This window comes from Peromyscus leucopus, chromosome 3, assembly GCF_004664715.2.
Source record: "Peromyscus leucopus breed LL Stock chromosome 3, UCI_PerLeu_2.1, whole genome shotgun sequence".
NCBI lineage: Eukaryota > Metazoa > Chordata > Mammalia > Rodentia > Cricetidae > Peromyscus > Peromyscus leucopus.
In genome coordinates, this window is record NC_051065.1 from 28,337,248 (window position 1) to 28,354,061 (window position 16,814).

Consider the following 16,814-nt stretch of genomic DNA (forward strand, 5'->3'; position numbering starts at 1 on the left):
TATGTCTGAATCTCCACATGCACATTTGATTTGTAATGCACACACATTCAAATGGCAAGGTGTAGATTGTGTTCATGGACATATCTGTTCTTGTGGGTGTAAACACCATTGTTTAATGAAAACTTAGGGGGGAAAGCAGATGGTTAGTATAAACTGATGGTTCCTACATCACCAGCCTTAACATTCTTTCACAAGCATCACTTTGAAAACCTTCTTTACAGCTGTGTGTGGTGGGAAAGTCAGTGTCTCCACCTGAAGGGAAGACAGGTTTGATGCTGAGTGACTATCTATGAGTGGCTAACGTGAAAGGGTCAGATTAAAGCTGGTTGCAGTGGCCCATGCTTGTATGCTCATCACTCAAGAGTTAGAGGCAAGAGAACTGCCATTAGTCCGAGGCCATTCTGGGACTCATGGTAATACACTATTACAAAATAAAACAAGCAAACAACAACAACAACACCTAAGACTAGGGTTGCAGTGGGACACGTTGCCACTAAACAGGTTCTGTCCACAGAGATCTACCCCTCCTCCTGTAACTGGCCATGGCTGCCACTCCATGGGGTTTGTATTCGCTGGCTTCTTCAGTCAGAACACTTGTCATTTGCACATGACCTTGCCCTGGAACCAGAGTTTCCTGGGAACATGTGTGTTGTGGGTCCTGGACTTCATTCTTGAGCATCTCCAGTGACTGAACACTCTCTTATGTACTGCCTTTAGGTACCGTAGGGTACCATTTTCTGCACTCTGTGTGCCATAGCTAACCCCCGAAAAACAAACCAACCAACCAACAAACTAAAAACAAAAAATAGTTTGTTCCCCTCTCCCACCATCTTGGAGCTCATCCTCATTCCTCAAGAGAAAATTATCAGAATGAAAATGGATTTTCCTTAGACAAATTACACAAATAAAAACGTCTTGAATCTACCAAACATAGTAATTATGACTCTATTGAGAGAGTTAATATTTTGATAACAATGAAAATTACCAAAATGTTGGCAGAAGTAAGGCAGTGAGAATTGATTGGGTTTTGGACAGACCAAACCTTTCAGTTCTTAGTCTTGGCCTTCTGTTCATACTGTATTTGCTGGAGAAAAGATTCAGTTCCAGCAGCCTTTCTACATTGATGAAATGAGACTCCGTGAATGATGCTGTCCAGATTTCTTCATAAACTTCCTAAAGTTGTCATCCTGGGGATCAGATGAATGGCTTGCGATGCAATCTAATGATAGGTTTGAAAAATGTGAGAGATTGAAACTGTTTTCATCTCCGACAATTCAGTCAAGGTTCAGTTTTGTTTTCTCCACCAACTGTTGATTCACACTGAGAGCACTGGGGTTAGAATGGAGTTTCCGGTGTGGTGTGGTCACTCACAATTCCGGTACTTGGAAGGCAGATGAAGGAGGATGGCTGCCAGTTTAAGACCGGCGTGGTCCACATTGAGTTCCAGCCTGGTGGAGTGCCATCATGAGATTGGGATCAAAGAAGAGAATGGGAGCCTCAGTGATCTCCTTCCCATCACCTGTTCAAAAAGAAATGCTCTTTCACGTGGATACAAATTTTTATTAGTGGATAAAATATATCAGGAATTGGGATAGTTCCATTTCAATTTTCCAAGGAAAGCTTAGGATATTTGTTGCTGTGCAGTGGGGGGAGGAAGCAAAATAAGATTATAGCCACAAGTCATATTTATACCTGTAATGCAATCCCTTAATTATAACATTAATAGATGCATACATTCTACTAATTAGCTCCACCAGCACGTCCCTTGTAATCCAAATAATGAGTTTATATCATGGTGTCTTGACTAGATCCCTTTTACTGAGCTCAGGAGCTCAGAAGCTAGACTACAAAGTTAATCCATGACCAGAAAATCAAGAGTTGATGGTAAACTTGTTTACAACTAGTTTCTCCTTGTGCAAATCTCAAAATAGATAGAGCGTCACAGTGCAATTGGCTGAGAGCAGACTTGGCATCCGGTGCCCTGGCAGTCCTCACGCCCTGAGTTGATTCTCAGGCTTCAGGCCTGTAGGCTCCTTCCTCATCTGTCAGAACAGGAGTAACACTATCCCACAGGGATGTCCTGAGGCTAACGGAGATTGTGTCCTTCAATGTGGCAACATTTTGGCCGCTTCTACTATCTGTTAGATTATTTATCATTTAAAAAGATAGAGCTTTTTAGCCTAAGGTAACAAGTATCTTTCACGACTTACAATGGAAAGCTGAAATATAAATGTTAAAGCTGAGGAAACAAAACCACAAAATTGAAGATCTGATACTCCTGGTGTTGATGGTACATTTAGGTAACATGCCTATAGAACCATGATTTAGACTCAGTAACTAATCACAGACAATACTCAAAGGGTACCTTGGCGACAAGACTTGAAAACAAAACAAACCTTTTGGTTGGCTTGGGTTAAAGTGGTTTGACATAAAGGAGGTATTTCCATTGCAGGCAATAGAGTTTTGGCTATGTCTTAGGTCCACACACTGTGTTCTCTCTGTCTCTGTCTCTCAGGTCTACAGGCTGTATTCTCTCTGTCTCTCATGCCCACAGATTGTATTCTCTCTGTCTCTGTCAGGTCCACAGGCTGCATTCTCTCTGTCTCTGTCTCTGTCTCTCAGATCCACACACTGTGTGTGTTCTCTGTCTCTGTCTCTTAGGTTCACAGGCTGTGTTCTATCTCTGTCTCTTAGGTCCACAGGCTGTGTTCTCTCTGTCTCTGTATCTCAGATCCACAGGCTGTGTCCTCTCTATCTCTGTCTCTCAGGTCAACAGGCTGTATTTTCTGTAAGGCGCCCTGCACATCTGTTTTATCCCTCAAACATCTGCATTCATATCTGCTCCCCAAATGATGACTCCCCTTCTGAATCCACAGGGCCTCCCAACAGGTACTTGCCTCCAGCTCCAGGAAACCAAGTATGATTAACAAAGATCAGGCCTGATTCCTTCATTTAAACAGCAGTTTAAAGCAGGGCCATATTTACAACTGGAGTCTCATTCCTGCTTGTGTCTAGACAGCTTGTCTAAGAAGTAATGTGCCCATGTAAAAATGACCACCATTTCCAATGGACCCCTAGAAACCATTGCTTAATCATGTCTTGTAGACCCACAAAGTCACTAAAGGGCAATGATTGAAGTCGGTCATGTGACTGCCTGGTGACAGGGCTATATGTTCCATTCTGGCCCTCAGCTGTTAGCCTCCATGAGAATCCAGAGACAGCTGCTCTACTGCTCACAACCCCAAAACTGGTTTTATCGGAGACTTAGTCTTAAAGAACGTATTCTGCTTTTGCTTTTATTTGAAGAAATCTAAGACTCATTGGCTTGACCCCCAGAGTACATCTGACAGATATTTTTCACCTCAGAAATAAAAGTAGCATTTCTAATGGAGACCTTTCTGTTATAGATTGCAACAGAGGCAATAGAAAATATCCGGACTGTTGTATCCTTGACCCAGGAAAGAAAATTTGAATCAATGTATGTTGAAAAATTACATGGACCCTACAGGTAATAAACACATAATTGCTGCATAACTACAGCTTTCTCAGGGCTATGCTGCTGTCCCCTAAAAACATTAAAAATTTCTGATCTGAACAGTAATGACCTTTCTCTAATAATTATCTCATCAAGTTCCAGGACTCAATTTTCATTTCTCTTGTGAACATAGTGGGGTTAAGTCTCTAACGGCCAAGAGGTATCAAGGTCTGCACAAAAACTTAGTCATTGTGGTGTAACCCAGCTGAGTGGCTCAGGATGAGCATTATCTGAAGAAGCTGTCTAAATCTTTATTCTCTTGAGTAAATAGGCTGATGTAAGTATGAGTTCTATTTGCTGCATTCCAGAGGACAGTATCTCACTTGTCTTCTAAACACAGACCAGCTCCAACCTGTGCTCTGAAGAAAAAGACCTGTAGCCTCTTCCATTGGTTTATAGTTGGCTCATTTGAGAACACCCTATGTTCTGTTTTCTACCTGTCTCCATCATGGCCTGGTTTGTAAACAAATCACCTTCACACTGACAAAATTGAGCACAATGTGTGGACTGGAATAGCAGTGGATAGCCTTCCCTCCCCCATCTCTGTCTCTGTCACTCTCTGTCTCTCTGTCTGTCTCTCTGTCTCTGTCTCTCTCTGTCTCTCTCTGTCTCTCTCTCTCAGGATTTTACCATGTAGCCCAGGCTAACCTACAATTTGCTATACAATCCAGGCTAACTTTGAACTCATAATCCTTCTGCACAGCCTACCACATGCTGGTATTATAAGGATGTGCCACCATACCTGACTTATGGAATCAGTAGTTTTGAACACTTGCATATCTGAACAAGAGTCGTTGAAATTCTCAACATGTTCTGGTTCTTTGCTTGTGTATACTTCCATAATGCTAAAGAGCACACAGCTACCATTTTCTATTTGATATTTGATGTGTATGTGCACCATTACCCCATTATCTTATGGTGTATTTTTAACTTCAAAGAATGAAAAGTTGAATTATTATTTGATCATAACTTAAAATTATGGCTCCATAGTGTTAAGTGTAACATTATAATCACAGTATTCAAGTTAATGCCCAAATAAACATAACACCATGATCACAGTAAATGACACTACCCAAATTAGCCTAACACCATGGTCACAATCTACAGGTTACACTAACCAAATCAGCCTAACACCTTGGTCACAGTACACAGGTTACACTACCCAAATTAGCCTAACACCATGGTCACAGTAAGTGATACTACCCAAATCAGCCTAACAACATGGTCATAGTATACAGGTTACACTAACCAAAGCAGGATAGCACCAGGGTCATAATATTCCAGTGACACAACCCAACTCAGCAGTACAGTGAATTTCCTCCACCAGAAACTTCCTGGTTTAAAAGTAAGGAAATTACTGGGGGTGGATTTAGAAATCTTATAAAGTGCAGCAACAGTTCTAATTAGAAATAGTGTACAACAAATTGTGTGCAGGGCTGTCAGGATCTAGCTTGGAGAACTTTGGACGTATATCTATACAAACATCAACTGTCCAACTTGTGTGAAATTGAAAGGAGTTTAACATGTGACTGTCGCTTGTTACAGAACCCATGCTAAGAATATGTGAATAAGTTGTTTTTAGAGAGTTACAATGCTATTTCTTATATTGGCACCCTAGGCATTTTTGACATAATTATTACATAATATGGTTTGAATATCTGAATTATTAAATAGGGTATAATAGCAGTTATCATTTCAAAACCACCATGTGCTAGGCATGTTGTTTACTGCATTTGGTTGTCTAAACAACTTTTCATGATAGAGACTGTTTCATTGTGTAAGTCAGAAATACATTGAATTACCTACTTAACCTAATACCCTGGAAGGCAGAAGTGTGGCCCAGGCTGACCAGGCTAAGCTGTGCTCTTTCAGCTAGACAGGGAGAAGGGAGGCTGGATAATGTTCATGAACATTAATTGTGAATAAATGAATTTGCTTTTCAGGAATTCGGTGCGGATGGCTCACATCTATGGCATCACTTTTAGCATCTCACAAGCATTTATGTATTTTTCCTATGCCGGCTGTTTTAGATTTGGGGCTTACCTCATTGTGAATGGACATATGCGCTTCAAAGATGTCATTCTGTAAGTGGCTTTGAAAAATATTAAGATTTTATACTAGTCCTATAATATGGTTTTGATAGGCTTGTGTAAAGGCGTGGCATAGGAAAAAATTACTGTCCAAAGATGTGATCAAGGGGTTAGTTTTCAAGAGCTGTCACCCTAGTAGGCACAGAAATCTGACCTTGTCACTACACCAAGCAGAGTTTCATCATCAAGTGCTCTAAAATTCATCAAGCTTGTGACGTTGATTGCAAAAGATGAGGTTGGTTGCATATGTGAGCCTCTTTGGGATAGAATGTAAGCAGAGAAAGTTGTATGAATGTAACTAGAAAATTGTTAATGCTCACAGACTCAGAACAGGGTTAGGTTAAGTAGCTTGCTACTTTTCTATAGCCCAAACATGGCCTTGACTGTGGAATGGGAATGTCTGACTAAAGTCTGGCAAACATGCTCTTTCCCCTAAGTAGGTGAGAGGTGGGTGTCAAGTGTCTGTCTTCTGTGTGTGGTCACCAGGGTTGCCCGCATCATTTATTATGAGGGCTGCCCTTTTTCTAGTGTCTGTTTTAGGCTTTTAATGAGAAGCTACTTGTTATAGATGCATGAGGTTATTTCTAGGATGTCTGTTGTATCTCTTGGTTTATGGGTCTGTTTTATGCTTTATTCCTTTTGCTCAACTGTATTCTAGTGTGTATGGTTCCATGTGTTTTAAAGACTTTTTATAGTTCTGTGAATAATGTCATTAGTATTTTGGTGGCGATTGACAGCATTAAATCTGTAGATTGCTTTGAGTGATATGAGCATTACACAACACACTTCCAATCCATAAACATGGAAGAATTTTCCTTTTCTTATTCTCTTCAATTTCCAAAACCCGTGTTTTCATTACAGTGGCTTTCCATTCTTTGGCCAAGTTTATTCCAATGTTATTTAATTATTTATATTTGCAGCTATTGAAAATGAGATCCATTTGTAGTTTCTTATCTCTGATTATACTTATGGGGGTCTTCTATTTTTTTTCCTGGCTAATCTAGTTTAAGGTTTTTTCCCTTTAATTTTCTTGAAGGACCAACTCTGTTTCATTTATTATTTGTACTAATTTTGTTTCCCATTTATTGTTTTCTGATTTTCTAATTTTTGCTTTGTTTTTTTCATGATTTTCCTTTTTATTTATTTTATTATTGTGTAGTATATGTATATGTGAGGAGAGACAGAGAGAATGTGAGGAATTATTATGTATTCAGCACAGCACATGTATGGAGGCCAGAGGATAATTTTTGGAAGTCTGTTCTCTCCTACAGGCTTGTGTGGAACATGATTTTTCCCCCAGTGAGCCATGCTCCAGGCCCTAATTCTTGCTTTTCTAAGTCTTGAGATGATTTTTAGGTTGTTTATTTGAAACCTTTCTTCTTTTGATGCTGACACTCACTGATAAAGTTTCTTCCTAGTATTAGTTTTTTGCAGCCTACAAGTTGTAATAGGCTGTGTTTGCACTTGCATCTGTTTCAGAACTATTTCCTTTCTGACTTCATTAGTAACAACTGTTCATTGACGAGCATTTGTTCAGTCTCCAGGCGTTTATAAATTTCCTAAAGTGTCTTTTGTTGTTGGCATCTCCTTTCGCTCCTTTGTGATCAGAAAAGAGGAGATTTCAGTTCTTTTGAATGTAAGAGTGGTCCATTTCAGAGTGAGCTCCATGAACTCCGAAGAATGCATATCCTGCTTTGTTAGATAAAATGGTCTGTAAATGTATGTCTAAAGAAAAGCATCTACTTCAGTGATTATCATCACATGTGGTGCAGGATTGTCAAATCCAGAAACTGGGATGCGGTACTCCGTGTCACTCAGTCTGCCACACGTTGAGCCTATTGGTACTCTGGGCTTCAGGTTTTCTCAGTCTTATAAAAGGCATTCCTGACCACTAAAGTGAATTGAGATCACAAGTGAGATTCTATTATAAGCCACTCCAGGAAAGTGGAAACCCGTGGAAGGTCACATTAACTCTCAGAGCCAGAGTCCCTACAGCTGGAAGGTGAACAGAGAAAACAGACTGAGACAGTGGGTCTTGCCTCCCTTCTAGATTTTGCTGTTTTTACTGGAATCTCACAGAAGTGTGTGCAGGCTTGGGGACAGGGCAGTTGAAGGGCAGATATGCAGATATTAGTTAAAGGTTTCTCTTTGGACTTTGCATGCTATGGAGCTAATCTTAACACCTCTGCTTGCATCCAGGGTGTTCTCAGCAATTGTGTTTGGCGCAGTGGCGCTCGGACATGCCAGTTCATTTGCTCCAGACTATGCAAAGGCCAAGCTGTCTGCCGCGCACTTATTCAGCCTGTTTGAAAGACAGCCTCTGATTGACAGCTACAGTGGAGAAGGGCTGTGGCCTGTAAGTTTCCTCTGGTCAGATGACAGAGCTTCATCCTAAAGGCATTCTTCCTGCTGGATCACAACGACATGATCTGTCAAATACGCTGCACAGTTGTGATATTTATGTGGCTAGTATCTCACCAACTTTTTTGGCATTTTAAAATTTTAACACAACTTTACATAAGAAAAATGAGGATATACTGAAATGAAATAATTTTGACAATAGCTTAGTCATTTCTATGAGAAGGTCTATGCATATAATCCACTTCAGACACTGCTGCTGCTTTCTTAAGCCCTTGGCTCAGTGTTTACTTTTCACAAATTAGAAACTGTGTTTTGATAGCCTGTCTTTTGGTAACTTTGGTCTAGCCTTCACTCATCTTCAGTTTCTATCATAATGCACTTGCTCACAGCATGATCTGGTGCTATCACTACACTGAATAGGCATTTCATGTTTCACTATTATTGTCTTTGGTAAACTTTCCTTGAAATACTACTTTTATTTCCAATGATTGTGAGATCAGTTTAATAAAAAATATTGTAAAAATTTTAGGATAAGTTTGAAGGAAGTGTGACGTTTAATGAAGTCGTGTTCAACTATCCCACCCGACCCGACATCCCAGTGCTTCAGGGGCTGAACCTGGAGGTGAAGAAGGGCCAGACGCTGGCCCTGGTGGGCAGCAGTGGCTGCGGGAAGAGCACAGTGGTCCAGCTGCTTGAGCGCTTCTACGACCCCATGGCCGGCACAGTGGTGAGCTCACTTTCTTAGTAAATTGATTCAAGGTTGTATTTTATGTGATCAGACTAAGTGAAGGTCCCAAATCCTACCTGGTGTAATGACCACAGCCTGTAAACTCTAAACTGGGGCCTGTAGCAAATAAACACATGGGGCCATTGGGGAAGAATACCAGAAATGAAAGTGTTGCATGCACTAAGAATATGGGTACAGGATTGATTTCTGGCCTCCGATGGGGCATTTGTCACAGTCTAACTTTCTTAAGCAAAACTGAGCTAATTTCTGGAGGCAGAAAGGAGGCCACATCCTCCACGCACAGCAAGCAAAACAGGAAAAAAACTACCAGCGGAACTCATTCTCCTAAAGGCTTTGCTCTCTGCACCGCTTCACCTTCTGTGATCTCTTCTTTGCTTTCCATTGGATTCTTATCCTGTGTTGGGAGAAAAGAGAAAGGGAAGTTGAAAGCCAGCAACTCTCAGAGAGAGAAGAGTAAACCCAAAGTCAGCTGCAGACTTGATGACTTAACACAGACTCTTAGAACAGGGGTGCGCCTACCTTTCTTGGCCCACTGCCTTCTACTTTGCCTCATTACGCTAACCTTGAACTCTAGGCTCTCCGACATTGACTCTTAAACTCCAGCTCATTCACATTTGGCTTTTATCATAGATTTATGGCCTTTGGTGTCTTCCCCAAGTGACCATCTGTCTCTGATATGGTCAACACATGTAGAGTTGGCACTAGAGGGAAGGTTCAGTAGGTAAAATGCTTGCTCTTCAAGCATGCGAACTTCTGCTCAATCCTCAGAACTTTCCTCACACCCAGAAGTACTTGGTCAACACAAAACAGATTCCAAGCTTTTTTCTTTCTTTGTATATGCACGTTTTGTTTTGTCTTACTGGGTGTTTTGATTCTCATTTTCTGTTGCTTGTTTTTTGAGAGAGAGATATTGGATATTTAGGGAGATGGGCTGGCTGGGAGGAATTGGGAAAGGGAAAGAATATGATCAAAATATATTGTATGCAAAAAAATTAATAAAATAATAAATTTAAAAAGTTTGGCATAGAAGTGTTTGTCTGCAATCCCACACTAGGGAGGCAGGGAGGGGTGGACCCCTGAAGCTCACTGGCCAGCCAGTCTAGCCACATCGGTGAGCTCCAGGTTCAGCGAGGGACCCTGGCTCAAAAAATAAGGTGGGAAATGGTTGAGGAAGATACCCAGCATCAACTTCTAGCACAGGCATGTGCAGACATATACATATGTGTACAGACATGATCATGTACATACACACATGCCTACACAAAAATATGGGGGAAGTTGAAGACCGGCAGCTTTCACAGAACAAAAGGAACAGGGACCAACTTCCAGAACCTAGGGTTATGTTACTGACCTACTTTTCTTTTTCTAGGGGAGCAAGACTGAGGAAGGTTATTCTAGGGACAGGAGATCTGAGTGTCACATTTTGATGCAGACATCCCAAAGGCAGATGGCAGAGATGCTTAGTGGAGGGCAGATAGAGACAAGACAAAAGACACGTGGCTAAGTGCGCCTCGTGTTACCTTCTAGACCACAGCAAGACAGGCCTGTCCTCGAGTCCCTCTGCTAACCATGCTGTCCTTCTTCAGCATGTTGACACTGGACACGAGGCTTGGCATTTCACAGCCGCCGGTGCACACTGCAGCAACCCTCTGCATGACTCAGTTGCTTGCTGTTTAGGATTGTTTCCTTTTTCTTTCAATACTCTAATAGTTTGTGGATTTCTTGGTTTTTGTTTTTGTTTTTTTTTAAGCTCCTAGATGGTCAAGAGGCAAAGAAACTCAATGTCCAGTGGCTCCGAGCCCAACTTGGCATTGTGTCCCAAGAGCCCATCCTGTTTGACTGTAGCATCGCAGAGAACATCGCCTATGGAGACAACAGCCGGGTCGTGTCCCAGGACGAGATCGTGAGGGCGGCCAAGGCGGCCAACATCCACCCCTTCATCGAGACGCTGCCCCAAGTGAGTTAACTCAAAACTGCTTAGCTGAAATCAAGGCAGGCTTATTTTTGTTCAGAAGGAATCCCCAAAGACCTTTCAGCAGTCTCATAAGGAATAGGCTGATGTGTTGCCATGATCACTTTGGGGACGACACTGACCTTGATGATAGGATGTTTCCTCACCCTCGTGTAGTGGGAAATCAGTGAGGTAAGTTCAAGTTCAGAGTGCTCTCCATCAGGTCTCACATTAGTAGTTCGGACTACATGTGAACTATGGTTTGGTATAGTCCATATGCTACTTTTCCCTAAAATTTAAGCTTTTGATTTTGAGAATCTTATAGATTCACAGACAGTGGCACAGAATATAGAGATTTCCTGTCTTCTTTATCTAGTCTCCTCTAATGATAACTGTAGCTGGAGTTATCTCCAGTCCTGCCCGGGCCCTGCAGCCACTCAGACCCAAGTAAACACACAGAGGCTTGTATTATTTATAAACTGTATGACTGTGGCAGGCTTCTTGCTATCTAGTTCTTATATCTTAAATTAACCCATTTCTATTAATCTATAAGTTGCCACATGGCTTGTGGCTTACCAGTACTTTTACATCTCACTTCCTCTGTGTCTGGCTGGTGACTCCTGACTCAGCCTTCCACTTCCCAGCATTCTCCTCTGCTTATCCAGCCTATACTATACTTCCTGCCTGGCTACTGGCCAATCAGTGTTTTATTTATCAACTAATCAGAGCAACACATTCACAGCATACAGAAAGACATCCCCAGTAGATAACCTCTTTCAGAACTGTAATACCACAGTAACCAGGATGCTGACATTGGTACTATACTATAGGTATCATGCAGACCAGTTTACTCAGTGTGTGTGAGTGTGCATGCGTGCATGCGTGCATGCGTGCTTGTGTGGCTACAGTGCAGGTATATGTCATGTGCAGCAGGGGTACAGATTTTGTGAAGCTGCAGTGCGGATGCACATTCTTGCACTAACTCTTTAGATAACAGAGCGTTTCCATCACATGAAAATCCTCATGCTGCCATCTTTCCATTCATGTACCACTCCCTCCCACTTCAGTCTCCACAGTTCTGGCAATACTAATCTGTTCTCACTTTACACCACTTTTCATTGTAAGGATATTATATACACACAGAGTGTCAACTTTTGGGGCCAGGTTCTCACTCAGCACCTATCTGAAGCATTTATCAGCCACTCCCTTTTATTTGCTAAGTGGCATTTCATGCATGGCCGAATGGCAGGTTTACCTTTCTCCTGAAGAAGCTTACCACAGTTAATCTAAATGTGAGCTTATAAATTCCTGAGTATTGATGTCTTATAGGAATCTAGGTTCCAATATTTCTGGAATAAACACCCAGCAGTACAATTGTTGACACATATGATAATTGCATGTTTGGCTACAAAACAACAACAAAGTGTTTTCCTGTAACTACCATTTACAGCCCTCCCAGTGATGCGAGGGATGCAGATTCTAAAGACTTGCCAGCATTTAGTATGGCTATGAGATTTTTTTTAAAGTTTGTATAGATTCTATGTGGATTTCACATCATGCATCCCGATCCCACTCATCTCCCAGTCCCCTCACTTCCACCCTCTGCACTTGCAGCCTCCCCCTCTGAAAAGAACCCCACAAAATTTAAAAGTATAAACAAAAACAAATTTTAAAAGTCTCGGCATGGAAGCTATAGTATGGCCCAGTGCGTCCCACAGTACACCCTTAGTCCATATATCTTTACTTGTGAGTTTTCATTGCAATGAGTCATTGGTCTGGTTTGAGGCCTCTAGCTTCTGCTGCACCCTCAATACTGGGCCCTCAGTGGGACTCCTCTTGGATATCCTCTTGTTGCCTCGTGTCATGGAGATCCTGAAGCTTTGAATCTGGAGATCTGGCCCCTTCACATACTCCAGCATTTCATAGATGAGGTGGATGTTGTGGTGGGCTACCTCATAGCCCTGGTTCTGGGCATGGGTGGTAGCTGGGTTGGTCAGCCTGCCAGGTTTCCCTCTTGTCACCACCTGAGTGGCTCTCCAGCACTGCCTCAGCTAGCTCACCCAATGCAGCAGACAGCCAGGAGCCAGGCCAGATCTCCTGCTCTCACACCTGTGGGTCCAGCTCACCCACACTCACATCACCAGGGCCAGCTCTACTGTGTTGACCAGGCGAGGTGCTGAGCCTGCTCTCCAGATTGCTGCTCTTGGAGAGGGGCAGAGCCAGCTCTTCTGTTTTCACACACACACTCACCCCAGATTGGCTGTCCCATCTGTCCCAGGTTGCAAGGGGCGGGGGAAGGCATATTTCCCTTACCTTTGCCATCCCATGCATACAAGGGAGGGGGGAGGGGCAGCTCTCCTGCTCTCAGGCCCATGGGCCTGGCTCACCTGTGCCCCGCCAGCAGGGTCAGCTCTTACATGCTGCCCAGGTGAGGTACTATGTCCATTCTCCCATGTGCTGCAGCTGGTGAGGGGCCATGAGATTTTTATTTGCAACATTTTGAGAGGAATGTAAGACATATCATGGTAGTCCTCATATGTGTTTACTAAAGGAGCAGTGAGGTTTCCTGTCATTTAATATGTATCTGTAGCTAAAGCACCTCTTTGGTAGAATGTCTCTCTCTCTCTCTCTCTCTCTCTCTCTCTCTCTCTCTCTCTCTCTCTCTATATATATATATATATATATATATATATATATATATATATTACAAATTTCTATTTTTGTTTACTGTTGAGCTTTGAGTCTTTTATTTATTCTAATTACTTTTAGATATGTTTCATAAATATTTTCCTCAGCCTATAATTTGCTTTTCTATTATTTTAAACAGACACTTTACAGAACAGAATTTTCATCCCCTTCTCCCTCACTCCCCTCCAGCTCCATCCACTCCTCCTCCACTGTTTTTCTTCAGATACAGGCAGGCCTCCTATGGATATCAGCCAACCATGGTATATCAAGTTGTAGTGAGACTAGGCACCTCCTCTACAGAACAGGATTTTTAATTGTAGTGAGATTGAATTTATTTTCCATTCATGCATCTCACTTCTGATGTCAAGTCTGCACATCCCTGTCTGGAAGATGTTTTCCAGCTTTGGAGACTTTTACATCTTACCTTCAGGGTGTGGTCTATTCTGGTTGCATATTGTTCGCACCATATAGAATTGTGGCAAGATAACTTCCATTAGGGTGATGGTAGATGCAATTCATTATGAATTCATCCAGAACTCAAGCCATCTTCTGCAGAAGAGTTTAATCTTTCCATTCTATGCTGCGGGGGATTAGAAGTGAGTCACACAAATGACTTTAAGACTCTCTGTGATGACTTTCTTAGCAACCTTTGGTGCCCAGACCCTGACCTCAATCCAGTAGTGGTGACTGTAGATAGGGAAACTCTAAACCTTCACATTCTAACCTGGTTTTGACACTGAATCTTGGGAGATGAATTTGCATGGTGTGCATCACCCTGAGCTTTGCAAAGATGCCAACTAAATATGCACCTGTCACCATGCACTCTCCCCAGCCTGAGAGCTTCCCTAAAGCCAGCCTCCTACTGTATGCAAATATTTCTTTTCTTTATTTATCTCCTATTTTTAAAAAGAAAATCTTCCTTCCATCTGATCCCCCATTCCTCTCTTCTCTTTTGTATTGTGTAGTATAATACTTAATAAACATTTAAGTAGATATTATCAAGCTATTAAAAGAGAATAAACTAGTTTCTACATAGGTCGTCTGGTTACTTCAAATTGCAAAATAAAAAAAACCAAAGTCTAAGCTGTGTAAGACTAAGACTTTATAAGTCTAAGCTGTGATTCCACTGAAATCAGATAAAATGGTACTAATGTGAATGGCAGGAATTTGAAATACCTCAAATTCTTGTGACAGAATGCCATTAAAAACTAAAGACACTGTATTCTAGTTCAGTTTTGAAGGCAAACATTCTCTGGAGCTGAAAATGCATTGTTAAAAACACAAACATCTGACTATAGAAATGTCCATTGACTTTAATTTTTGTCCTTGTAAAAAGAACTGGCTTAGAACTGTATTACCTTTATTGATGACAAACTTGCAGAAATACAGAACGAGAGTCGGAGACAAGGGGACTCAGCTCTCGGGAGGCCAGAAACAGAGGATTGCAATCGCTCGGGCCCTCATCAGACAGCCACGGGTCCTGCTGCTGGATGAAGCCACGTCGGCTCTGGATACCGAGAGTGAAAAGGTCTGCCTCCACCTGTCCTACGAGCCTGGTGAAAGGAGGGACGAGAAAAGCAGACACTAGATTTAGATGTGTTTGTTTTAAAGTAATAGAATTATAATTCCAATTTTTCTAAGTATGTACAACTATTTCCTAAACATAAAACAAGCATTCCAAAAGGAAAAAGCTGTAAAAAATCATAATTTTGGTACATTAACTGTAATGTAAAACTGAAAAGGGCAAAAAAAAAGGGGGGGCAAATAAGTTGATATGGCAATTAGTCAGAAAGTTTAAATAATTGCAAGGGTCATTTGTATCGTGGAAGCCTGTTTCTATTATAATTACAAGGTCGAACACAACAATGTAGATTACAATGGCTGCTCTATAAAATACACATGCATAAAGCCAAGTTCAAACAGATTAGAAAAAGGATAATGACCGTTGATGTTACCAGGAGGGTAAAACTTTAACTGTCATGGGATATTCACACTTGTTCCTGCAGCTGTCAGTACAAAGCTCTCTTGACCTTTCAACAGGTTGTCCAGGAAGCCCTGGACAAAGCCAGGGAGGGCCGCACCTGCATTGTGATCGCTCATCGCCTGTCCACCATCCAGAACGCAGACTTGATCGTGGTGATTCAGAACGGCAAGGTCAAGGAGCATGGCACCCACCAGCAGCTGCTGGCACAGAAAGGCATCTACTTCTCAATGGTTAACATTCAGACTGGCGCACAGAACTTATGAACTCTTGTTACAGTGTATTTTTAAAATAAATTCAAATCATTTTACACTTTATGATGTGTAAAAGAAGTTTCTCATTGAAACTATAAAATATAGATCGGTAGATAAGGTATTATTCCACATCAGTTTCAAGCATCAGCCTTGAGGCTTGTGTTACAGCATTTGACACTGGAGAGTTGGAAGCAACATCTATTTGCCTTGACAAAAGTGATATCTACCAGCTACGGTGTGGCTCTTTCTCTCTGAGCCATCGGCATCCTGCAGAGAGACCAGCAAAACTCAGGCTATGCATGAGAAGGATTAATAGAAATCCCAAACTAGGACAAGTTCCCATGGTTCTGAATAGGTAGGTATGGGACAGGTTGGGTTGGGAACAAGTTTCTGAGTACTAAGGGAAGTTAAATTTACCTCTGGGAAGTGTTGGTTGTTATGGCCATATTGATTGTTCATTTTTATGAGCACATTCCATCCTACATATTGACAGGGTGCCACCCTTGCCCATCCCCTCACAAACCCTTCCCAATCTCTAGTAATCCCTACTCTAAGTGCAGGTGGTCAGGTCTAGCTCCACACAAGTGAGGGCATGCAGCGCTCATATTTCTGTCGGGCTTACCTCACTTAATATCCACCCGCTCATCCATTTTGCTGCAAACGATGGCTTCATTTTCTCGGCACTTTTTCTTCTTATGTTACTGGACATCAAACTTAGGTTAGGCATGCATTCTGGCACTACGCTATATGCCTAGATTTCTTTCATTCTTCTTTATAACTGAACACTATTCCACTATTAAATATAGCACATTTCTTTATGCATTTTTCTATTGACTGACATCTAGGCTGACTGTACTGCTTAGATCTTACAAATAATCCTGAATGAAGCATGGACATGTGGGGAAATATGTTGTATGCTCTCTCATTTACTTTTCTGTTGATGTTCTAAAACACCGACCATAACCAACTTGTGGGAGAAAGGGGTTGTTTTGGCTTACAGGTTTTAGTCCATCATCAAGGAAAACCAAGGCAGGAATGCAGAGGCAGTACCCGAAACAGGCCATGGAGGAATGCTGCTTACTGGTTAGCTTTCCATGGCTTGCTCAGCCTGTTCTTTTATACAACTCAGTCCCACCTGCCTAGGGGCAGCCCCACCCACACTGGCCCTCCCATACCAATCACGAATCACGAAAATGCCCCACAGAC

General features: G+C 41.9%; 1 protein-coding gene across 7 annotated transcripts in view; it reads left to right on the forward strand.

Moving 5' to 3' along the window:
• The window catches only part of LOC114687570 (phosphatidylcholine translocator ABCB4), a 53,191-nt gene extending 37,520 nt beyond the window's left edge, over positions 1–15,671 (forward strand). For 6 of the 7 annotated variants that reach the window (XM_028862176.2, XM_028862184.2, XM_037203538.1 and 3 more), the window contains 7 exons: positions 3,408–3,508; positions 5,479–5,619; positions 7,825–7,981; positions 8,516–8,713; positions 10,485–10,691; positions 14,755–14,901; positions 15,414–15,671. In XM_028862176.2, coding sequence (XP_028718009.1) covers positions 3,408–3,508; positions 5,479–5,619; positions 7,825–7,981; positions 8,516–8,713; positions 10,485–10,691; positions 14,755–14,901; positions 15,414–15,620 — 1,158 coding nt within the window. In that variant the 3' untranslated portion in view covers positions 15,621–15,671. Of the gene's footprint in view, positions 1–3,407; positions 3,509–5,478; positions 5,620–7,824; positions 7,982–8,515; positions 8,714–10,484; positions 10,692–14,754; positions 14,902–15,413 lie in introns of those variants that run through there. The other variant, XM_037203540.1, reaches the window with a different exon arrangement.
• The last annotated feature ends 1,143 nt before the right edge of the window (positions 15,672–16,814 follow it).